This window comes from Rhinolophus sinicus, chromosome 2 (assembly GCF_057876585.1).
Source record: "Rhinolophus sinicus isolate RSI-liver-muscle chromosome 2, RSI-T2T, whole genome shotgun sequence".
NCBI lineage: Eukaryota > Metazoa > Chordata > Mammalia > Chiroptera > Rhinolophidae > Rhinolophus > Rhinolophus sinicus.
Genome location: NC_142502.1, coordinates 163,873,130 through 163,898,457, shown reverse-complemented (window position 1 = coordinate 163,898,457; position 25,328 = coordinate 163,873,130). Strand labels below are relative to the sequence as shown.

The following is a 25,328-nucleotide window of genomic DNA, read 5'->3' as shown; positions in this document are numbered from 1 at the left end:
CAAAAATCCCCCATATTCCTAAGTTTTTCCCAGTATTTGAGAGTACACAGGCTTCACCATTTGATTATATATATATATATATATATATATATATATATATATTCACACTAATTGAAAAGTCATACTGGAGAGGGAAGAAAGCTTAGATTTACTTCCCAAACGGACTGTTTGGATGCCTTCCTGAATCCAGGAGATTTTCACTCTGGGTGTGTATTAACAACACCTGGAGACCCATGTATGATTAAGACAGCTTTTGTTCAGACTGTATTGATCTCTCTTAGGTCAGCATGTTGTGACTAGAGCAAGAATGACCAGCAGCGACTGTCAGCTCATCCCTGTAACTTGGTATCCTCTGTGGGAAGGAAATACCACAGTGTGTTGTGGTCCAGCGTCCACTGAGTAGACGGCTGTATTCGGTTTCACATGAGTCAGGGTTCAGGGAACAAGGTTTGGGATGGGGCATTGGTTCTTGCCTGTGTCTGCTTTCCACAGAAAGAACGGTATACTCCAATGGCATAGTTCTATCCCCTTTCCCACATTGGCAACTCTGAGATGGAGAAAAAAGAATACGAATTGTTTCCACACTGTCCTCCCATCTCCTGCAAGAGAGGGAGGGTAAAGGGGAGGAGAAAAAGAGAATGGGGAGGGAGACAGAAGCCGAGAGCCCTCAGGTGGACTGAAATCCCCCCAAGCCACACAAAATCACATTCTCTCTTTAGCCTCCGATCAAAAATATCCATCCCATCAGGTAAGGCACCTACCGGGTGCCATGATGATTCTACGAAGCTGAGAATCTCTGGCTGTAAAGTTGTAAATGTTGTATTACTTTTTACTGTAGATACAGAATAATCACCACATTAAAGAAAATTTAAAACTAAATCCAGGAAACCAGTGGTTATCCACGATCCTAAACCAATGACAATTTCCACTTTTGCGTAAGATCATGCCTGTTTGAACACTGTTATTTCTGGTTTTTCCACTGCCACTTAAAAAAAAACACCATCTTCCTGTGATGATGTTTACTCAGAGAGGTTAAGTCACTTGCCAAGGGCTTGCAGCTAGTGAGTGGTGAAGCCAGAGTGCAAATCCAGACTGTCTTGCTCCAAAGAGAATCTAGAGTGAATGCAGGTCCTAATGCTTCATACTCCTAAGAAGTTGATTCTGCATTAGAAACAAGAAACAATTAAAGCAGACTAGAGAGTATATTGTGGAGAGAAGAGCTAGACAAGGAATAACTTTCACACCTTTCAGCCACTTCCTACATCACACATTCTTGCTTTCAGTTGCTTTTGCTTTAATTGGAGTCTTACCTTCATCTGGAAATCTCATCTTTTTAGTACAACCACCACCAGCCACAAGACTCTTGAGAACTTGAAAGGAGACTTATTCAACAGGAGGTGCACTGTAAGTGGAAAACACACACTTGATTTCAAAGACTTAGGATGAAAAAAAGTATATAAGAAAATCTCAGTAATTTTCAAAATGTTGCGTGGTAAACGAAAATATATGAAACTTAATCTCACCTGGTTTTTTAGTGTGACCATCAGAAAATTTTAAATTATGTATATCACCTGTACTATGTTTTTACTGGACAGTGCCAGTCTAGATTTACTAATTTTGTGCCTCTTTCCTTTCCATTCTGGAGATGTGGTGATGGGTTTACCCTCAGGGGCTTCACTTTCAGGCCTTGTTTTGGTCATTGGAGGCTTAAAAGTCAGCATGAAGCCTCTAAACTTACTGTACTTGATTTATTTATCTAAGTGAGGGCTGTTCATATCCATGAAAGGAGGTAGTGAGTAAAACATTTTATTTTATTTTATGTCAGCTTAGCACCTGATTTCCTCTGAAATTACATCTCTCTGACAAGAACATGGCAGCTACCCTGCCCTGTGACCCCATGATTGATATTTCCTTTTAAACTGGGCTCTGTGCAGGCAGAGCAGGTGGGAAAAGAGTTCTTTGCTGCCCACAGGCCTGTTATAGAATTCCAAGTTGCCTTTGAAATGTTCCAGGAAACAATGAAGACTGTTTTTCACCGACCCTTTCATCTCGAAGAGAACCTGAAGCCTCAGTTGTTCTGCTGTTGTCAGCAACTGCTGTTGACGTACGTCTTAACCGTCACAGACCCAGGAAGAAGTCACAGCCTCAACTTTTAAGGAACTTAGGAAGTTCAGAGGGAGGCAGACTTTCTGATCTATTAGGAAATGACAAAGACTGAGTAAGCAAGAGCCAGATGGTGTGGCTCTTCCTCTAATATCAAAATGAAGCCAGAGAAGGGAGTCAGCTACGTGGGCTACTGTGTTTGGGGAAGGTCTTTTGAATGAAGGCAGTAGGCCTGAAGGGTGTAGTAGGTTTTGGATTGTTCCAAGGTGAGAGCTGTAGGCAGAGGAAGAAATGGGCACCACATGGCCAGGGCACATGTCTGGGAGGCCTGTGGGGGATCCTGGGAACCGGTCACAGGTAAGTGAAATTGAGGTGAGGGGAAGCAATAGATAATAGGGACTTAGACCTTAGGTTTGATTCAGGGGGAAGCTGATGGTATGTTTTTGGACAAGGGCAAGGCAGAACCGGACGATGAAAACCCAGGCTCATTGCTCTGAGGGGCCACCTCAGAGGGGTCCCTCAGATGGTCTCATCTTCTGTTTGCCTAAGTGTGGAAGTTGACACCCTGGCACAGCATTCAAGCTATTTAATAAACCACTATGTAGCACTTACTATGTGGCACTTTATTTTTAAATAAATGCGTAAGTCTAAAATAAATACAGGTTTACATTATGGCAAGTAAAACTATTTCCACTGAAAGTAATCAGTCTAAAGACACATCGTAAGTTAATGATACTGTAAAAGGTAGGTGGACATAGCAAAAATCTTAAAGGTTTTCATATTCCACGTTACAGATGGGCAACTGAGGCTCCAGAGGCCCCAAATCTTCACACAGCAGATTTATCTAATAGAGGCATGCAGGGTGGGTTGGAGAGTGGAGAGAATGGTGGCAAGGAGGCCAGTAGGCCAACTCTTCAGGAGTAAAGTGATGGGTGTCTTGTACTGAGGTGGTGAGAATGGAGAGGAAACATGAGAGCCATTGGTTGGGCCATTGTTCAGGCAGCTGTTTCATGTGTCTGTCTGGGTTCATCCGTGATGCCTGTTTAGGGTACAGACTCCCAGTGTGTGGCAATGGTTCTGTATGGTGAACGTGAGCAGCTGCTAAGAGATAGCTCATCATTAAATGTTGACGTTTATCGAGTGCTTAGAGTGGACTACATCTAATGCTAAGTCTTTGAATTGAGTTACCTCTTTCGTTCCTCATAATAATCCCATAAAGTATCTGCCATTATTCCCCCTCTGTTTCAGATGAGGGAACCGAGGCTCCGAGAGATTAAGTAACTTGTCAAAAGTCACACAGCTGGGATTCAAATCCAAGTCTGTCTGACTGCAAGGCCTTTAGCTACCACATATACTGCTTCATCTTGTTTGGTACTAATGACTTTTTACAGCATGTTCTGCTGTTTCTCACATTTCTCCCTCATTTAACCTAGAGTATGGATTTCTATGACTTAGCTTGGAATTTGATTCATCTCTTTAAGCATCAGAAACAACAGAAATTCACCAGGCCATAAACCCCATTCCTAACCCCTGTGCAGCATATTAATAGATCTTATTCTATGGTTTATATCATCATTAAAGTGGCTCTACTTGGCTCTTTAAGAAGCTCATTAATCACTAAATATAGACCACAACTTGTTCTTTTCAACCCTCTGCATGTTTCCTCCCCCCATTGTGTGATGCCATCTGGTGCTATGAGATCATGCTTTTTGTGTTCCTTTTCAGAGAGCCAGATTCATTGCTCTCTAAACCCAGAGAGCCAGTTAATTTCAAAGTTTGCATGCATGACTTTGAAAAAAACTTGAATCTAATGCCTCCTTGTGGATTTTCACAGTATCACTCTTTAACATAACATTGCATGGAACTTCTGTCTTTACCACCATCTGAGTATATATGTATACTTACTTGTCTTTTTATTAAGAGGACCTAACTTGACTGTGGCAAGCCATCAAGCGACTACAGGTCTTCTCCTGTGTGATTTTTGTCAAGTTTCATTGTGTCAGTTTTACGTGTATGCTATAGGAAGCCAAATCTTTCCTCTTTGAATCTATTAGATTTTCAACTATGACAGTGGAACAAGTATTAAGAACAACGAAAAAAAAACCCACAGCAAATGGCAGGCCTCTGACACTGCTGCTGACCTGTCCTTCACTCCCACTTTCTCCTCTAATTCTGCCTGAAGTCTCTACTTATCTTCCTCGGGAGTAGAACCGGGATTGTAGCACATTTTCTTGCAAACTCCGCTGAGGAGTTCTGGGCTCACCACCAGACTCCCAGTCCTTGGGATCTTTGAGGACTGCTTGTTACTGTCAAGGCCAGGCCTTGTCATTCCCCCCGCCTCCTTTCTCTTCTCATTTCAGGGATCTTCTGAGTGGTGCCTAGTGGGAGCCTAGTGGGAAAGGAAACTTGGTGATGTGTGCACTGCTTACCTCATACTTGGCACATGCAGGACTCCCCTGGGGAAGTGGGAGAGCACTGGGCCGCCTGCTCACCTCCTTTCTGCTTCTCTCCCTGCCCACTGGGATCATGCCTGTTCCCAGCAAGGGGCAGAGGGGGAGATGTGCCTAAGAATATTTGCAATGATATAAAGGGGACCACATATTTCCCTAGCACAGCAGTTGTTCTAGGGCCAGACCCTCTGAATATAGGAGAACAATTTCTCCCGTCCACACCCCATCTCCAGCATTAAGTATTATACTTACTCAAATTCCACCAATTAGAGATTTATTTTCATTTATGAAAATATTTTTTAAACAGCTGCCAGGATTAAAGGATTAACATTCATCCACATCGCTTTTAAATTAATCTAATCAGATTGCAGTATGGGTTGGGAGGGAGGGTAGGAGAAAGTACTAGACAAAGCGATGGGTACATTTGCCCATTTCAAAATATTGTGCGTTGGGATGATGTGCAACCAGGAAAGGGAGGACATTTTTCAATATTATCCTTTCTCTCAGGGCCCAGAATTCAGGTCAGTGAAATTTGTATTAAGGAATCACATTAGCTGGCCTGGGGTAAAATAGGCTCTTGCAGGTTTTCTGGAGACCTAATCACCACCTAAACCACCATGTAGAAGATTATCTTTACCAAAAAAGATGGCTTCTGGTTTTCAGATTACACAGTTCCTAATAAACTTTTTGATGCAACCCATCTGAGAGTTAGAGATTGGATCAGATTCAGACACATGTAATTTATATGTGTTAACTTAATATTTCAAGCTGATTTCTCCCAACCATCTGTATACTTTTAGGCCATTTGTCCTTGAGGAGTTTTGTGTTTAGTTAATACAAACTCAGTGTTGTAACTCAATTAGGGGAGTTTAGATACTTATCAAATTTAATACATTCAAAAATGAAGCAGGGTTAAAATTTTTTTATTTTATTATTTTTTTTTATTAGAGAACAATGTGTCTTTCCAGGGCTTCAATCTAGTTGTGGAGGGTGCAGCTCAGCTCCAAGTCCAGTTGCCATTTTCGGTTAATCTTGTTGAGAGCTTGTGCTCTAATCAACTGAGCCACCCGGCTGCCCCCCCAATTTTTTTTTATGTTTTAGATTTTCACTGCTCTGACTTGCCTCTATTAGTGAGAATAATCAGGAAATTCCTATCCCCTCCCCCAGTCCACCCAGTTTAGAATACATTGTTTTGCCTTAGGTCTCCAGAATTCTATTAGAAATGCACAGCCTAGTAAATCACATTTCTTATTTCCTTCAAGGTATTGCGCAGCGATGCACAGCTATCAAGTACCACTTTTCTCAGCCAATCCGCTTACGAAACATTCCTTTCAATTTAACCAAGACAATACAGCAAGATGAATGGCACCTGCTCCGTGAGTATTTCTGGTTAAGGGTCAGAGGGGAAATGGTGTCTTTCTGAACAAAAATATTTCCCGCCAGGCCTCTCAGATTTGGACTGAAAAATATTGGGCTGATCATATGTGGGCCTCTGGGCCCAATTTGACTTGGAGAGAGACTCAGGGAGTCATTTCACTATGTTGTTGTCACAACTTGTTTACACATCAAATGTGTGAAAATCAGGCACTGAGGCTTTGTTGAGACAGTGCAGTGTGTGTGTGTGTGTGTGTCTGCCCTGGTGGCTTCTGTACACAAGTCTTTTCTTTATCAAGTCATCAGGTGTAAGGACCTGCTCTGTCACTTATCTTAGTAAACCAAGGAGATTATACCTTAGTACTCTTATTTTTGTGGTGTTTATACAATATTCATTTTGATTACTGTGTTTATCTCAGACGTTGGTATTTCTGCTAAAATATTTGTATGAGTGTATGTCGTGATTGTCTCAGGGGGTGTCTGTTACTTCTGCATCTCAACAGTGGATGCGACCCTTTTTCACTGTCAGGAAAATGGAAAACTCCAGAAAGGATCATTGTGAGGCTTAAGAGGGCTGATATTTACCTATAAACTGTTGATTCATGCTGCCTGGTGATAGATAGGAAAGCAAAACATAGACTGAATTCTTTTCTGTTGTTTACCCTAATCAGAGGTTGACATTGTCCTTTTCCGATGAAATAAGTGGCAAAGACTTCCTTGTTTGCTGACTAAAGCCACTGCAGAAAACCCTGGAGGGTCTCATTTTCAAAGTAAAACTCTGCTGATCAAAAGGCTCTGTTTTGAATCTCAGATGCATAAATGGAAGCTTTATTGCAGTGGTCTAATATTGTAAATATTATGATCGAGAAATTTAGGACTGGGAAAGTCATTGGCTAAAATGTGGTTTATGTCTTAATAGTTGGACTTCCTGAAAATTCTTTCTTGCTGGCTGATGTTAACTCTCATTTCTCAGCAGATCTGAGTCTTACCTAAGCCGTCTTGTGTCTTAATTTTTGTGAGCGTGTTTGGAATTCTTTGCTGTAATCATCTGTCTGGAAAGCCACAGTCTCAGGTTTTAGACAGGTCAGAAAAGATCACCCCAGGATCCTGAAAAAGAACCTCATTCCTTTACTCTAAGAGTTTGTACCATGTTATTGCCCAGCAAGACAGTATTTGAGCATTTTCCTTTTAATCCTTTTTGAGGTTCTCATGAAAATACGCTGTTAGCAGTCTTATGCGTGGCTCTTAGAAAGTCACACTTGCTGATCTGTACCATGTTTACCAGAGAAGCTTAACCTGTCTGGTACAATTGCGAATCCCGTGTGGATTATACCTGAAGCTTATGCCTTTTCATGGTCATAGAAAATACAACTTGAGCCACAGGGAATTTAGGAGGTTGTGAGATAATAGTAGCGGAATTATTATTACATTTCTCCTGCTCAGAGGGGAGGTCTCAAAACTTCTTATACCCTTAACATGAAATTCAGCCCCTTTAAATTATCACTGCTCCTGGCCCCTTGCTTTGTGGTGTCTACACTTGCTCTTCTAGGCAGCCCTGCTTTAATTTAGATGCTCTGAGTTGGAAGTGACAAATTTCCTTAAAAGAAAGGGATGGTCCACGTGTGACTAGGTCCAAGAGCGGAAGCTACCATAAATCCATCCTCTATGCAGCACCCCTGAGATGGCAAGGAGACCCATGAACGCATAACGCTGTGGAGGTTGCCTGGGTCCTTCCACCTTAGTGGAGCAGCCCACACTTCAAACAGTGGGGCATGCCCCTCATTTTGGCTGGATGTGTATGCTGGCCCCAGGGGCTGCAGACCTATGTTTGAGATCTACTGCTTTAAGAAGGATTATAGAAATTTAGCTAACATGTTTTTTGAAGTTGGTTTTGTTCAGAGTAAAAAAGGAAGGAAGAAGACTAAAAGTAGTGGGGCAATCAGAGTGCTGCTTTAGGGTAGCAATCAGAGTGGAAGTGTGTCCGGGTATGTGGGGTCAGTCCATCGCTGGGTTTGGCCTAGAAGGTGGGGGAGGGGCTGTGTTCCTGGCCCAGTCGTCACAATTGTGTTTCTGTGATAGATCAGACCTGACAGTGATGGACACTTGACCCATGGAAACAGTGCCTCCTTAACCTGGGTAAAGGGGTGCTTGGGTTTGGGGGCCTATGTTTAAAGGGAGAGGGCGGTTATGAACAGATGTCTCATGTGTGCACTTTGGGCCCTATTTCGATTGCCTTCATTTTGCCAAATCCTTTTTGAAAATAGGCAGGAGTAGATATGAATGAAAAAGAAAATAATTGGCATCGATGGTGCTCAGGTAAAACCATATTTCACCATAGCTCACCGTTAGGCTCTTTCTCCCAAGTCAGATTAATTATAGCCATTGCTGTGGTGGTAACCTACCTTTCTATTGTTCTTTTAAGGATAATGAAGATACTTGCTAAAGCCACCTCGCTGTCCGTTTACTAAGCAACTTGCTATCCATTACCCAAGTTGACCTTGGCATTGTCCTCTGGTTGGTTCTCTACTGGTATGGACTTTTCCATGAACTCAGAGAGGGTAGACTCTGAGCCCTCCATTAGTTAACCCCCTCGTTCCTCTTATGAAATACCTGGGAAGAGGATGTCCTAAATCACCTCTGTTCTGTAGGCCCCAAGCCTGTCCATGTACCTTAATGATTTTCGTAACATACATTCGTACAAAGCTCTTCATTCTCCAATTGTCACTACCTTTCCTTCTTCTGCTCATTATGTGGCATGTCTGTTTGTGTTTTGAGATTAGATTTAAGAAGAATCACCGCTGGCTTCCTGGGCATGGCCGTAGCCGTCCTGCTGTGTGGCTGCATTGTGGCCACGGTCAGTTTCTTCTGGGAGGAAAGCCTGACCCAGCACGTGGCTGGCCTTCTTTTCCTCATGACAGGTACGCTGAACCCCTTATATGTCTCTCCCAGCAAAAGTGAAGGCTACTCTGTACGCAGCTAGCTTCACTTTGTTATCTTTCCATTTATTTTGTTTTCACGTGTGAGAAAAGCACCTACAAGGTCATCAGGCTTTGGTGGGTAATGAAGAATTTAAAGAAACAACAGTGTCAAAAATGCATCCCTGAGTCCTTCACTGTGGCCTGTTAGAAGGTTAGATGGAAGTGTCTTGGGTTTAATCTCCATATGAGTCAGCTCTGATTTTTCGGTCCCTTTTTTTTCATACTGTGCCCCAACCCTGGCCTGGACTCTTGGCAGACAAGGACCATTGCTTATCCAGAGCCCTGAGGAGAAAGAGGGTGACAGATCAGTACAGCCCATCCCCCCAGGCTGCAAGTCAACTCGTAGCACATCTCTTAGTGATGGCGTCATTGGTGTCATTTTTACAAATAAAACATGCATTCATTTCACTGCACAGATTTTTTTGAGGACTTACTGTGTCCCAGGCACTGCTCTGGGTACTAGAGACAAGGCAGACGAAATCCTTCTCCATTTTTGTTTTAGGGAGACATAAACAATAATCGATGATAGTGATGAAAGCTATAGTGAAAATAAACAGGGTGGAACAGGGGACTCAGGGGAGGCCTTGCTGTGGCGGTGATTTCTGAGTAAAATCCGGAGAAGCAGCCAAAGGTTGGGAATGTGCTGTGGGCCGAGGAAGCCAGAAGTGCCAAGTCCTAAGGCAGGGGTGGGTTGGTGCATTTTGAGCTACAGAAAGACCAGTGTGGCTGGAGGGCAGGGAAGGGAAGGATAGTATCACCTGAGAGGGGAGAGGCAGGCAATGGCATGGATTTTAATCTAAGGGTGATGGAAGCCACCAGAAGGTTTTAAGCAGAGAAGTGACTTCACCTTAAAGCAGGAGACGAGAAGGGAGGTGTGTGGCCTTTTTCATTAGCAGGTGCGAGGAGTTAGAAGCTGAGTTCACGGCTAACACTGACCAAAGTTGACTTACAAGAAAGAAATCTTTCCTTCCGCTCCTTCACAGAAAATTAGTGTATTAATGATTAGTGAATGCCAAATTAAGAGTTTCAAAAAGTAGGCTCAGTCTCAGAACTAATATTACTCTAGCTACGTAACCATTTTGAATACGCTTATTTCTACTAACCTGGTATTCTGTTCCTCAAGTGACAAGTGGGTGGTCCAGCGTGTCTCACTGTAATGGTCACTCAAACCTGAGTTAACTGGAGGCAGCAGCACCCCTCTGTGGACGACACCATTTTCTATCAGTTTGTCTTTCAGGGCTGAGAGGTGGCACTTGGCTTTCTGGCGTGGTCAACCAATCAGCCTAAGAAACTCAATTCCCAGGCAGGGGCCCTTCTTCTAACTCCTATCTGCTCCTTTCCCAGCCCAATGTGGATCATCCTGGCAAGCGTCCTGACAGAGCATTCAGAAGTCACATGGCCCCTGAATAGTTGTGAGCACAAAACCAACTTAGGTTTTCCAGCTTTTGGTGAATACACAGCGGCTGCCACGTCGATAGCACAGGGAGGCTAAAATTCTAGTTCCTGAGGTTTTGGAGGAAGATTTGAACCCTCATGAACAGCCATCGGGTGCCTGCCGAAGGGATTCATTTAAAATCCAAATTTTAGAATGAGCGGGGGAGGGCAGCAAAGAATCAGAGGACTCATTGATGCTTCTGCGGGGGCTCAGTGGTCGTTCAAAATCTTCCCTATTGTCTTCCCTCCCGTTATTAGTCGAGTGCCTATTTCCCTGTCTCTTGTCCCACATCAAAGCACTGCAGATTCACTCCCCCCAGCCTCGGAAAGGCCCATATCACACGCCCTGGTCAGGAACATGAGAGAAGCTGTAGATGTGTGGGGACAGAGCCCCAGAAAGTAGTTTACAGGCTCTCGGCCTCACGTGGAGGGGTGCTGGCTCGGGTGGTGGATGGCCGTCGGCTGTGGCTGATTGGCTGTCAGCTGTAACCAGTGAGCCATTGGCCACTAATATAACTGCTGCGGCTATGGAAGAGAGCAGAGGAACAGAGTTGAGGGGAGTGGAGGAGAGTCATCGGTCGGTTGGCAGAAAAGCGGACAGCAGCTCGCACGTCCGGTGAACCCAGCCTCCAGTGAGACCACAGTGGTATGACTCCCCTACCTATGGCTCCGTGGGTGTTCCTTTTTGGCCTCACCATATCCTGCGTTCTTATGTGGGGAGCGGGACCAGAGACCCCGCAGGCCGTTCCGCACGACAAATGGCGCAGCGAGCAAGGTCTCCCGCACAACAAGATGACAAAAACCTCCGCAGAAGTCCAGGTGTACCTTGTTTTATCACGTATCACTTTGCGCGTCACTTTATTGCATCCCCCAGGTGTTGCTTTTCTTGTAAGTTAAAGGCAAGACTTTCCCCCAGCAAAAATACTATGACTTGCTTTATCGTGATCCTCACTTGATTGCAGTGGTCTGGAACTGACCCGTAATATCTCCGAGGTATGCCTGTAGCTTTTAAAGGACACGTTTAATGTGGGTAATACATGAATAATTTAGGATGTTCTCAGCATATAAAACAACTGTGAGCAGTGAAATAAATCACAAGGCCGTAAAAGCCAGGCCTAGTGAGTTTTCCTTGGGAGGCTGAGGGGCTGGCTTGGTATTAAGTGAAAGGAGGGTAGTTCAGCATTGCGTCTACTCAGAGGAGAGCTAGGACGCATGTTTCCTGAGCTAGTTCCACCTTTCCCTGCTCAGCCCTTATTTCTGATCCACATGTGGATTGTAATTCCGGGCCAGACTGGCTCAAGGGTCAGGATTTATCATCAAAAGCCCCTGTGCAATTGTTAAACAAAAACAAGCAAAACAATAGCCTCAATAATAAAAACCCATAATAGCCAAAAAAGAAAAACCACCCCAGATCTATGAACTTGAAGTTTGATGAGCAGTCCTGAAGGGCTGACAGACACAATGCAACATTGTTTTCCTTCCTGTGCTTGTGGTTGCCCAAACAACATTTTTGGAAGAAAGGGAAAATTCACTTACAGATCCCACCATTTGAAAAATTCGGTTGTTTAAATATTTTCCTTATTCTGGGCCAAATATTGCCCATGTGTTTGCCTCATTAAAAAAGGAAAGAAAGGAAAAGAAAAATGTTTGCAACCACCATCACATGGAAAGTATTTAGTCTTCTGGGCTTCCACTTGACATCACACCATAAGGATTCCTTCCCCATGTCGCTGCATTGTTCTCTACTCAGTGTCTAAGAGCTGCATGTGCTTACCCCGGAAGAGTCATCTGTTCCCTTACTGTGGGATGTAGGGAGGTCCTTTTTGTTTTCTTACTATAAACAATGCCTTTACATTTCCTTTGTAAACACTGAGATGACTACGTTAATCCATTAGTCCATTGCATGAGATAAATTAGCTGCAGTAACAGGAAACGAGAGCCAGAAGGGTTAAAAGTATTGATTTTAATTAAGCCGAGGTGCCTTCAGCAGCCCTTGACACAGTTACTCCCACAGATTTTTTGATGCTAAATTTAGCCCCTTCTAGTGCATTGGCACCTTCATTCTCTACTTGAACTTATTAGCCAAACCTGCAATGAAGAACATCAGTGATGTGACAGTTTGAGATGTTAAAATGGAAACTTCGAAACAATCTTTCTTTCTGCCTTATTGCATACAGACAGTTCTTGGTTACCCACAAGTGGAACAGCAGTACTGTCCACTGTCAGCTCTCATCGGGAAGCCAGGTTGTGTCCTCTTTTCTGCCCGCTTTTTTCTGGGGCCTCTCTAGGGGTCCTTCAGAAGGACCAGGGGCAGGAGCTCCAAAGGTAGCCTTTTGACTTCCTGTCCTCTGAGGTTACACACATGGTCGCAGAGGCGGACGCAGAGGATGGAGGGAATAAGACACTCTTCTTCCAGCTGTCAAATAGGGCCCATTACTAGAACACACTGCTTTCAGGGCACCGTGGCTGAGTATTTCATCAACATTAAACCTAATTTCATTAGATGGCCATTATCATGTAATTAGGATGATAATTTGTTACGAAGATAAATATTTTAAAGGGTTAATTTATGCAAAGCAAACATTTTTAAATACAATTTTTATGTCTCTGTTGGAAAGTTTTTATTATCTTTTACTATACGGGGAGTTTCAGAAATTGGATAAAGCATGGTCCTCCCTTGGTGGGGGCCTCACTGCCCCTGGATCCATTCCCCTTCAGAAGCTGTGCCATGAATGGCCACAGCCAGTGAGGCAGGGCCTTACATCCAGTGTCTTGACAGCAGACAAAGAAGAGACAGAGCCTGGGCTGTCCCAGCAAAGCTCAGGGACAATTAACACCCACATTAGGGTATCCATTGCTTTGCTTCAGTGCCTTCAAAAGAAAAAAAGACTGCTGTAGTTAGTAGCTGTATTGAATTATCTAGGTTATCCATTGATTATAACTTAAAACTACAGATCCTTAATGCATTCTCTGAGACCCTTGGGACCAGGTGTGTTTTAGAATTCAGGATTTTAAAATTTTAGTTTAGAAAAGTAACATGGTGCATATGTCGTATATTATTTACCACCCTCAGCAGGGTCTGAAATCAAATACATTAACATTTTTGCAGCAAAACATATGAATATTCACACTAAGCTGGATCAATAAGAACTATAAATAGCCTTATGTCACACTAGGTCAGGCTTTGCCTTTAAATGAGAATGCTGCAATCTTTCAGAAAAAGAGTGGATGTTTCTGGATTTCATAACTGCAGATTGTGGGTCTTTTATTTGTTTATTTTTTGTAAAGTTTTGCCTATCTCTATTATTCTGCCCAGTCATTTAGTTAAGACAACTTAGGAATGATTTTTTGAGTGATCTGTGTGAAAAGTAGCATGAGTTTTTTCTTTTCTTTTTTATAATTGCAAACAGATCAGAATAATGGGCAGCTCACCATTTGAAGGAGTGAAAAAAAAAATCAATGTTTATGCCTTAGGGCGTTGCAGTTATGCTATTTATCAAGCAGGCTAACCAGGGTGAAGTAACTTCCACTTCTTTCAGCCTTTCAAGCACATCAAAAGAGGATGGTCCAAAGAGTGGGGCCAGTTACCCTAATTACATGTTACCAGCCGACCACAGGCACCAGGAAGGTTTTAGGGAAGGAAATTAGGTTGATGGTCTGGAATGGCAGCATAATTTTTCTTCTGTTTTGATCTGAAAATATCCCTTCTGTCCCTAAAATTCTATAATGTCACGGTATCTTCTAATTAAGAATATTGGAAAAAAACCTTTTAATATTTTATAAGGAAAATAGCTGCATACAGTGCTTTTCAGAACGAGTTGTTATTCACCCTTTTGAAGGTGCTACCAGCAATAGCCAGGACCTAGCTTGGGAGTCAAGAACCTCTCTCCCTGGGCGCCACCATCTGGGCTGAAGAGTATCAGTGTAACCACAGGTAACTCCTAGCTGGTCAGGGGAGAAGTGGAAGGGAAGGAAAAGTCATTGGAAGAATGGGGCAGAGGTGACTTCCCCCCTCATGGATTTTTAGGAAGGACCATTGGATTTGAAACTTTTGAATGCAGCGGTGGTACCTTATCTTTCATGCCCCCGTCCCATACCTTGCATTAACTAAATTCCTACTGACAACAATGCAGCATTATTTGAAATCATTTGCTATATGGATAAGACCTACATGGGTCAATCTGGGATGAACTGGTTCTTAGGTTGGAAGAACTCAGTGTGTTGCAGAACTTGGTTTTGTTCCGCAGGTTTTGTTGACTTCATGTACTCAGCTCTGTTAGACTCTGAGTGGAACTTACAGGAAGTCTGACAGATCTCTGCTACCTTTCCCTGAAATACGTGCTGGAAAGTGGAGTGGAAAGAACACTTGAGGTCCTAATCACATCAACGTCAAACCAAATATGGCAGTGACCATCAAGAACTCATTCAACTAAGCGACCTCTAAGATAATCAGAATTGGGTCTGGGACATAGTAGAGGCTTGATAAATAATTCTTGAAAAACTGATTAACATTTAAAATAATGAAATCTTGCTTAGGCCTCTAAAAGGGGTAGAAATATGCTTCACACATTGAACACAAACACAGACACACAGACACACACAGACACACACATACATGACGTTATGGGCTGAATTATGTGCCCCCCAAATTTATATGTGGAAGTTCTAACCCCTAGCACCTCAAAATGTGACTGTATTTGGAGATAGATCTTTAAAGAGGTAATTAAAATGAGGTAATTAGGGTGGGCCCTAATCCAATATGACTCGTGCCCTTGTAAGAAGAGGAAATTTGGACCCAGTTACAGAGGAAGGACTATGTGATGACATAGGGAGAAGATAGCCGTCTACAAGCCAAGGAGAGAGGCCTTAGATGAAAGCAACCCTGCCCACACCTTGATTTAAGACGTCTAACTTCCAGGATTGTGAGATAATAAATTTCTGCTGTCTCAGCCACCCTGTCTGTGGTACTTTGTTAGGCAGCCCTAGCAGACTCATACACGACTACTGTAAGATATACGTACGTAACTAAAAGGGAATTCCACAGTATCAAAATTGAGCTAATAATCCAGGTACAACAAAGATGTTTTCATCATTTAACCAACACCTTTTCTTGGTGTCTTTGAAGGTGTTTTTTGTTTGTTTTTGTTTTTTTCCCTTCTTAAAATGTCTTGAGTGGGTTAGGCCTCTTTTACAAAAGCTTTTTGGAAATATTGGAAACAATGATTTGTCTCCTCTCAGTATATTTGCTTGTAATCCTGTCCATCCCACAAATAATAGCTGTGGCAGCTAAGTATTTGCAAACTTTCTTAGAGGTGTGAAGGTCTGAAAAGGAGGGACTCTTAGATATGCTCTTTTGTTAATCTTTCTTTACTCTCAGAATGACTGCAAAAGCATCTTGGAAGGAGGATAAAAAAGCCAGTGAAGGGCAGCCTGTGGGGACATTTGTGGGAAAGGGGAAGGGTATCCTGGGTACATATTTAATTACCCTCTCCACCTCTTTCAGCTGAGTAAGTAAAGGCAGAAGAAAATGAAGCAGGTTTTCACCAAGGTTTGATGAATGCCTTATTCCAAAAAGAACTTAAGTGGCACAGAGATGCATATATTTCATGATAAGAGAAATGCAAATAAGTCATAAAAATAAGACAAAGGAGCAATCAGGTTTGCAAGGCAAATGGATCCAAGGGTGACATTAGCAAAAAAAAAAAAAAGCATGCCATGAAGTCCCTGACTTTTGCTCATGGTGGGCCCCTGATTTAGCTTTAGGGAGTTTTAGTTTTCTGGCAACTTGGTCAAAGAAAGACATTTTATTAGTGACATCATTCTCCATGTCCATGAGGTAAGCACAAGCGTGCATGCCAGTGAGGGCAGAGAAAATCATCCTCCCGGTTAAATCCTCAGGTTAGATTGTTTCTTATATTCCTTTTTCTATTCTGTGTGAACTGGTGGTGTTATGCTAACCTTTATTTCACCAAAAGCAATCTTATGGAGTTGGCAGCGGAGAGATGCTAATAATATCAACATTTAGTATAAAATCAAAAGGAGTATATACAGAAAGAAAAATTCCAAGATCATCAATTTTTTATTTAGTGGCATAATACCACGTACGAGATTCGCTAAGAAGTTTTGGGAAACGTTCTTGCTCTATACCATGTTTTGGAATAACAGAATCGTAGAATTCTGACATCGAATTCTGTAGTACAGGACTTCAGTAACTAGGTCCCCCATTTTTTTTTCCTAGATGGAGAGACCAAGGCTCAGCGAGGCTAGGTAATTTCAAGGTCACACAGTGATTAGTAGTAGATCTGGGGACCAGAATACGCGTTTTCTGCATCTCAGCCCAATGCATTTGGACATCAAAGGATGCTTAAAAGTCTCAGTTTGAACTCAGGCTTTCAGAGGTCATTAAAACCACGTTACTTGTAAAAAGCCTTGCTTTTAGGCATTCAGCTGTGTGCAGACAGTTAAATGCAGAATGGAGTTTTTTTTTTTCTGCGAACAGGCCATTTTCTACTATTATATTGTACCTGTTGATACTCCAGAGATCAATTTTTTTTCTAACTGCCTTGTTGTTCTATTTCCAACGTTCGTTAGAAGGACCTTGTTATATACAAACACTGTCTTTATTTTGGTGCCAGTGGAAACATTCACGTGGATGTAAGAACATTTGCTTTTCACAAGGTTTGAAAAGAGCAGAGGAGTCATCTTTTTGGACTGGTTCCCTCCTTTACAAAACAATTGTTTCCATCATGATCTTTCTTTAGAGAATTCAAAGTGATATGTTTGCCATTCTAATGTGGAGCAAGAAATTGGAAGATAAGATTTTAATCCTTTTTAGAAAAACAGAATCACTTTAGAACTTAAAAACAGAATTAGGCAAAGAGTAGGAAATATCAAATTATCTCCGATCAAGTGTCCTCTTAATTTAAAACATTTCCCTTCTAAGTGCACATGTGGGAAAGGATTCAGGCGATGTGCTCTTACTTGATTTGAGTGGAGGCAGAACTCCAGCTCTTAAATTTTGGCATTAACGTGATCTTCATTCTCTCCCAATTGCTATGTGCTCTTAGTTTGTTTTTCTGGTAGTGTTTCTGATCACCAAAGCTCTATTAAAAAGCAACGGTGATGGTGGTAATCCATTTCGTTTAGTCCCCTCTCTTTAGTTCCCAAATCTGTGTCTCTGTTTCCTATGGAGAGGCTGCACAGATCTCTAAGGTCACCAAAGTAATTTTCCAGCAAACAGTTGCAACCCCCACTGCACACAGGGATAAACCAAAGTATGAAGAAGAGATGTCGTAGGACTCAGAACAGAACTGGACATTCTGACACGTCACTGGGGGCCAGGTTCTGTTTTTCTTACCCATCTTCAGCTTAGCAGCAGCCTGGTTCTGATCCCCTGCCCATCCGAAAAAAGCATCCTTGAGAGTCCATTGTGGTGGAATAGAAGCATCTACATCCTTGGCGAATCAGTTGAGTACTAAAAATCCGGTGTTTGGGGCATTTTTTCATTTTTTAAATTAGAATCCTGATTTTAGTGTTCTGGAAGGATTGCATACGTATGTTGGTATAAAAAAGTAAAATTTTGGGTCTGTCCAGTTTCTTTATGTCACTCAAATCTTTAGGTCATTCATTCTGAGTGGTTGAAATGTATGACCTCCTTACTCAGCTATTTTACATTAATTCTAATTTCCTGGATTTAATTTATATTACTTAAAACTTTTATTCACCCATTAAACAAACAAACAAAAACCTCACAATGATTTGTTGAGGTCCTAGTATGTGCCAGGCTCTGTGCCTTAAAAATGATTTAGCGCTTGTAAAAATTCATTCAAAATGTTATTTACAGGCAACATGATAAATATTAATGATAAATGGTAATTTTAAAAAGCAGAATTTGTATGATTGCAACAATATAAAAATGTGTCAAATCAGGTATAGATCAAGGGGAAATAAAGATTTTATTAGCTTTGAGTGACTATAGCAGATATTTTCCCTTAAAAATAATTAGAATTTTTATTAAGTTGTTTTTAATAATAAAAATATATATAAATTTAAATATATATACCATTCAAGCAAGATCATTCTGAATAATTAAAGTTATCAGGATTTTCCCGTGTTCTTCATTCCTATATCTCCAGTACCTGACGTATGGTCTGACACATAAAGGTTTTGCCCCTGTTTGTTGAAGTAATTCAAGTCAATTAAAGAATTTGAGATCCTGTATTAATTTGGAGTGATTGCCTCATCGGTTGATTTGATTTTCACAACGGCCGACCTGGCATTTGCCCTGTAGCAGGCAAAACTGTAACTGATCATTCCGTCCTTTTGCGTTATTTATAGGAATATTTTGCACCATTTCCCTCTGCACTTACGCTGCCAGCATCTCCTATGATTTGAACCGGCTCCCGAAGCTAATTTATAGCCTGCCTGGTGATGTGGAACATGGCTACAGCTGGTCTATCTTTTGCGCCTGGTGTAGTTTAGGCTTTATTGTGGCAGCTGGAGGTCTCTGCATCGCTTATCCATTTATTAGCCGGACCAAGATTGCACATCTAAAGTCTGGCAGGGACTCCACGGTATGACTGTCCACACTCAAGTTCACTGCTCGGGGGCCCGTCCATGGGGCGGACGACTCCTGAGGGGAAGAGACTGGAGTTTGCATCAGGATCCCAAGCACAAAGCGCTCTTTGACATTCCAACCTGTTGCCTGCCAGCCCTTCCTGGATGACTGATATAAAACTCATGCAAAACCTCCATACCTTTCTAAGGACAAGACTACTGTGGATTCAAGTGCTTTAATGACTATTTATGCTTCGACTGTGAGGAATAGGGAAGCAGTGCCATGGAACATTTATTTCTAGGTTTAGAAAAAAGAAGACATTGCAATGGAAAAAATTTGTATGATTGCCATTTATTTCAGAAAGTTTGTATATAACAATGACCCGAGAGTCATTTCTATTTGCAAACGGATTCCTAACAAAGCAAGTATAATTTTTTTTTTTTTTTTTTTTGTCATTGTACCATGCTTGTTAAATTTTAATGCAGCATCTTCAGCACTTGTCCGAATGGGGTCTCGTTGTGTCGGCACCAAATGTTTGTGCTTGTGGATGTTCCTCGTCACAGGAAGATTCTTCTTCTGTTGCCTTATTTATTTATTGTTTTAATTGAAGTCTCTGCTCTGTCTTTGTACTGGAATCAAGATCATAAGAAAAACAGATCAACCGTGTAAGAGCGAATCCATGACAATATGCAGTATTGTTTGAAGTCCTATCTGTTGTTCAACCTCTGTCTCTCTGTTAACTGGGTTTCTGCATTAAACGACTGCCCTCTTGTTAATCTGAGTGTGTGTTTCCTGTGTTTCAGCTGTGGCAACAGGTCTCCCTGACTATATGGACAGACCGGAACCCTGTTTTAATAAGACTATGATTAAGCCTTACTAATTGCTTCATTTCCATTGGGTTAGTCATTATTATTTATCTTTTGTAGCAATCACCCACTTTGTATTGAAAAAAGATGTCATTTTCAAATTTCTTTTACAATCTTACCTTAGTATTTTAAATCTCTTTCTGTCTCCGCTTCTTCCTCCCTCCATCCTTCCCTCCCTCTCTCTTTACCATCTCCCTGGTGTTTAGCCAGTAATAAGGATACATGGTTTGCCCTTCTTCCTGGACCTCCTGAGCCAGTGGGGTTCGACCTTGGCTGCCCCTTAGAATCAGCTGTACCTGATTCTCCAGCTGTACCTGAACTGGACTCCACCACAGACCAGCTGACTCAGAACGTCTGTGGCTGGGCCTGGGCTTGAGTATTTCTGAAAAACATCTCAGATAATTCTGATGTGCAGCTGGGACAGAAAGCCACAGCTCTGGCCAGAGCCGCCGTTGTCTCCTTAGCAGCTGACACTGCTTTAGCTCTTACTATGGGCCACTAACTGGGCCATGTTTTTTTCCAGGTATAATTTCATTTAATCCTCGTTGGTTGCAGCAATCTGAGGTAGGTACATACTATCATTCCAGTTTCTTGATGAGCAAGCTGAGGATCAGACTCAGAATGCTTGCTTCCTCTTCTTCTCAATCCTTTTCTTATGTGTGGATGTAGGACAGAAGTTAAAATCCTTCCATTGTGTTTCCTTATCTTTAAATGGGGGGGCGGGGTGGTGGTGGAAGGAGTGGGGGGGGCACCAGCTCATTTCTAAGCTTTTCCTTTTAGCTCCAACATTATCCTCTATTCTATATACAATGTGTGATAAAAAGGCTCTTTAAAATAGGGGAAGTTGCCATACCCAGAAGTTGCAGGTACACTGTTTAATTTTGCAAAGGATACATTTTTTTCTTCGTTATAAGAACTGATTTGGTACTCATAAAAGGAAAATGATCATCTACATCCCCTTCCCAAATAAAGCCTGATTTCCAAGTGACAGTGTCCATATATTGTCACATGAGCCTTTTGGAAGAGGTTAGATGATCCTAGAGACCACACGAGTTCTCGCCAAGGCCTGTGGGTATAATCCCTGGCAATCTTTCAGGGCTGTTCAACCCATCCCTTTGGATGAGATCAGAGACATACAGAAAGAGGCAATTATTTTTATTTATTACTTATGTGGGAAATTCTCAAAGCAGGTGCACTGTTTCTTTGAAGTCTTGCTTATAGATTCCCATAGAAGATGTCAAGACTCGTGAACATTTATATTCCAACCACCAAAGCAGCATCTGAGTGAGTGACTTTTGAAGTTTCTGAGACGCTTCCTAGGGATTTGAGGTGAGAATGGAAGAAAGCCTCGGAGTGACAGAAGGTTGAAGGGTTCATGCACCAGAAAGATTTGCCCAGAAGCAGGAAAAGTTCAGTCAGGATTTAAATGTGTGCTGGCAAGAACAGAGTCCCTCTGCCTTCCAGCCAAAGTGAGCTCAGAGCAAAGAGCTACGTGCCCAAGGTTCCTTGCTTTCTGTTTACTGTCAGGTAAGAGTGAGCAAATGTTGCCAAAGCTGGGCATTTGGCCCCCAGCCCTGGGGCTTCTCTTAGGGATATTTTCTTAATTGGCTTATGAATAAAGAATGACTGAAATGGCCATACAGTACTGCGTGGGGCAGAATAATTTATTGAGATAATTTGTTTTTCTCCCTATGTTCTCTCTGTCCCACCTCCACATGCCTATAGCCAGCCTGTATTTCTTTGCCTCAGAGGTTTTCTGCAGGGCGGAAAGCAGAGGTAGCTGAGCTCATTGAAGTGAGGATGCAGAGGGTCCAGAAAGGGGGGGGGGGGCGGTCAGAGCACTGACTTTATGGGTTATAAGTGCTCAAGGGAAAGAAAAAGCACAGAGACTGGAAAGAAAAAAGGATGGCAAGCCACGTGCTCCCTGAAGGTATCAGAGAGGATGGCTGTGTGGCATTTCCAAGGATACTGGGGCCCTTGGTACAATAGTTCTCATGTGCCAACCATGAATAGCAGAACCAATGGGCTGGGAGGGACCAGCCTTGGAATAATGAGATTCTCAGTGGTAGCCAGCCTGACCCTTGGAAGGCCCAGTGACATTGACACACTGTGTGTATGTGTCCCCAATAACAACTGAGGGTAAATCTTCCCCCTCCCCGTCCTGCAAGATAGGACTTTGAATAGAAAGTGGATTTACAGAACAACTGGGATTATAAACCAAGAATCACGTTTGTCTGCCATGTATAGACATTTACAAGACATCTACCTTGGTGAGATAACTATAGGCCCCACAGGCCCCGCCTTTTAACAGTGTCGTCCTTGGTTTATTTGCAATGTTAGAACCACTGCTGCCCACGCTGAGCGAACCCTACCTCCTCCTTTGGAGCAACATGGACCCTTGATAGTCAAGAGTCCAGGATGTAGGAAACTTATGTAGAATGTAATTTCTCCATTAAAGTCATTTTATCTTTTAACAAATGTTTATTGAATGCCTGCTATGTGCCAAGCACTATTCTAGGCACTTGAGAAACATCAATGAGACAAAACAAAGTTTCTTGCCCTTGTGAAGCTTATTCTGATAATATGCACTAAAGTACAAGTGAAAAAATTAAAGTCGTCCTTTCAAGCCCTAAATGATTTCCTAAATCCCAGATTAAAGTAATTCGATGCAGTTTTTAAAATAAGTTTCTTTTGAATTACCTTTTCATTGGCTGATTTTACTTCATATCATTATTATTTGAATTTATCCTCAGAAACATAAAAAGTACATTACTAACTTTTTTTGCCTTTTAAAGATTTCCCATCGAAAACTTAAATCTGAGAATGAAAATGGTGTATTACACAGGTAAGCCTCAGTTACCAGAGTTAAGGATGAAGAGGAACCTGGGATCCTGGAGACTCAGGCCACAAGGTCAAGAGAAATGACCCAGTGGAGGCCAGTGTATGTGGGATGCTGATGCTGCTTGCTCGCTCTATGGCTTTCTTTGCTCAGGCTGTTTCCTCTGCTGGGCCCGCCCATTCCTCCGCCTGGCTCATGCTGACTTTCCCTTGTGTCTCAGCTGCAGCACAACACTCCTGGAAGCCTGCCTTAAGCATACCACACTGCTTTAACGCCTTTACTGACATGAGTGTAGCACGCAGTTACACTCTGCATGCTAATCACCTGTTCACCCCTACCTGGATCAAACACTCTTGTAAGGTGGAAACTCTGTCTTACTCATGTTTTGTTCTCAAAGCTTCTCCCTGAAAAACAGTAGGTGCTCAGAAATCTTTGCAGAATAAAAACATGAATTCAGAGTCACAAAGATAAACTCTCATCTTCCCTGGACAGAACTGACTCCCTTAGCACCAATTTTAGGGAGCCCATAAAAAAATATACAGTAGTATAATAGGCTAAATGGGATAAGAATATAGCTTTGGCAGCAAGTACGCCTCATTAGAATAATTAAAGGGACTATTAACCCAAACTAACCCAGATATAACTTGAAATGTGTTATGAACTAAATACTATGGAACATTTATTTGATGGCTCAAACAATATTAAGTTAGTAACCTCAATATGGTTTTACACCTCAATTTAAAGTGTTCTCATTTATGTGTGGGTATGTTTTAAATTTCTAAGTAGAATTCTGAAAGGACTGCTTCAAAAATGACTTCCTTTAAATGCAAATAGCTATACTGACCAAGAAGCCTTTTCAATGGAATTATTTAAATTTCACAAGGGTCTTGTCCTTTGACCAGAAAGAGGAAGTTCTCCTTGCTGCAGGGCAACCACCAATGCTTGAAGATGCTCAGGGCGCCCCATTGCATACTGGGAAAATGGCTATCCAATATATCTCCTCTCCATGTACAACCTAAATTTTGCCAGCCTTCCAAGCACAATTTCTACTTGCCCTAAACCTATTAGATTATGTCTTCTTGAAGCTTCCTTGGAGGAAAACAAATTAGTTGGCTATAAAATACGATAATTTTCTGTTCTTTATTTCCCATGTCTCCCTCATTAGCATGTTAGTACTATAAAACACGTCCTGCTATGTGCAAGGCCTTCGGCTACACACAGTCCTCTTTCAGGTCCTCTTTTAGGGCCTCTCTGCAGACAGGAACTGAGAGGAGACTGTGGGGCCGGAGTGGCGAGAGCAAGCGGGCAGTGGAGCAGGTGAGATTGCCGAGATAGGCAGAGCCTTGCTAACCACTGTAAGGAGGCTAGGTTTTATTTTGGCAATGGAAAGCATGGAAGTATTTAAAGAAGGACAGGGATATGATCTGATTTCCACTTTAAGAATGTCAGTGTTGTGCTGGTTAGAGAATGGATTGGAAGAAGCCAAGACTGGAGGTGGAGAAGCTGTCAAGGAAGAGGGAGTTACAGGAGTCCAGGCAACACGCTGGTGGCCTGGACCAAGAGGGTGGCAATGAAGATGGAGAGAAGTGGGTGGATGTATTTTGGAGACAGACTATTTTTTTTCAATTTATTTTACTTTTTAAAGGTTTTTATTAAAATATAGCTAACATGCAATATTATATTAGTTTCAGGTGTACACCATAGTTATTCAACATTTATATATCTGTGATCACCATGATAAGTCCAGCACAACCTGACACCATACTATGCAATCACAACTTTATTGACTATATTCACTATACAGTACATTAACCTTTGGAATTTAATTATAATGTGTCTTGGTGTTGGCCTATTTGGGTTCATTTGTTTAGGACTCTCTGCACTTCCTGGACTTCTCTATTTCCTTTGCCAGATTAGGAACGTTTTCAGTCACTCTTTCTTCAAACAGGTTCTCAATCCCTTGCTTTCCCTCTTCTCCTTCTGGTGTTCCTATGATGCGAATGTTGTTATGCTTGATGTTTTTCCAGAGATCTTTTAAACTATCCTCACTTTTTTTCTTTTTTCTTTTTGCTGTTCTGATTGTTTTCTGCTGACTTATCTTCCAAATCTTTGATTCAATCCTCTGCTTTCGTCTAGTCTGCGGGTGATTCCTTCTAGTGCATTCTTCATTTCAGTGATTGTATTCTTCATTTCTGACTGGTTCTTTCTTATGATTTCTGTTATTTTTTATGTATACTATCTCTTTGTTGAAGTTCTCACTAAGTTCCTTGAGCATCTTTATAACCGTTGTTTTGAACTCTGTATCTGGTAGGTTTCTTGCCTTGATTTAGTTTGTTTCTGGAGTTTGCTCCTGTTCTTTCATTTGGGATGTATTTGTTTCTTCATTTTGGCTGCCTCTCTATTTGTTTCTATGTATGAGGTAGATCTGCAATGTCTTCCAGTCTTGGCCAGGTGGCCTTGTGTAGTAGGTGACCTATGGGGCCCTGCCACAGTCTCCCTGGTCACCTGCTCTGGGTGCTCCAGGAATGACCCTTGTGTGGGCTGTGAGTACCCTCCTGTTATAGTTGAGTCTTGATTGCTATTGGCTAAATCAGTGGGAGGGATTGACTCTCAGGATGATTGGCTGTGGGGTTTCACCATGTTCACAGCTTACAGGCTGCTGTGTGGGGGGCTTACCCCACTGAGTGGGATTCACTCCAGTGGGCTCTGGTGCCTGTTGAGACCACC

At 42.1% G+C, this 25,328-nt stretch overlaps 1 protein-coding gene across 1 annotated transcript in view; it reads left to right on the top strand.

Moving 5' to 3' along the window:
* The window catches only part of TMEM178A (transmembrane protein 178A), a 44,148-nt gene extending 24,476 nt beyond the window's left edge, over positions 1 to 19,672 (top strand). Inside the window, exons 2-4 of the mRNA XM_019742645.3 lie at positions 5,816 to 5,929; positions 8,708 to 8,845; positions 18,677 to 19,672. Of these exons, the coding sequence (XP_019598204.1) occupies positions 5,816 to 5,929; positions 8,708 to 8,845; positions 18,677 to 18,918 (494 nt within the window). The 3' untranslated portion in view covers positions 18,919 to 19,672. The remainder of the gene's footprint in view (positions 1 to 5,815; positions 5,930 to 8,707; positions 8,846 to 18,676) is intronic.
* The last annotated feature ends 5,656 nt before the right edge of the window (positions 19,673 to 25,328 follow it).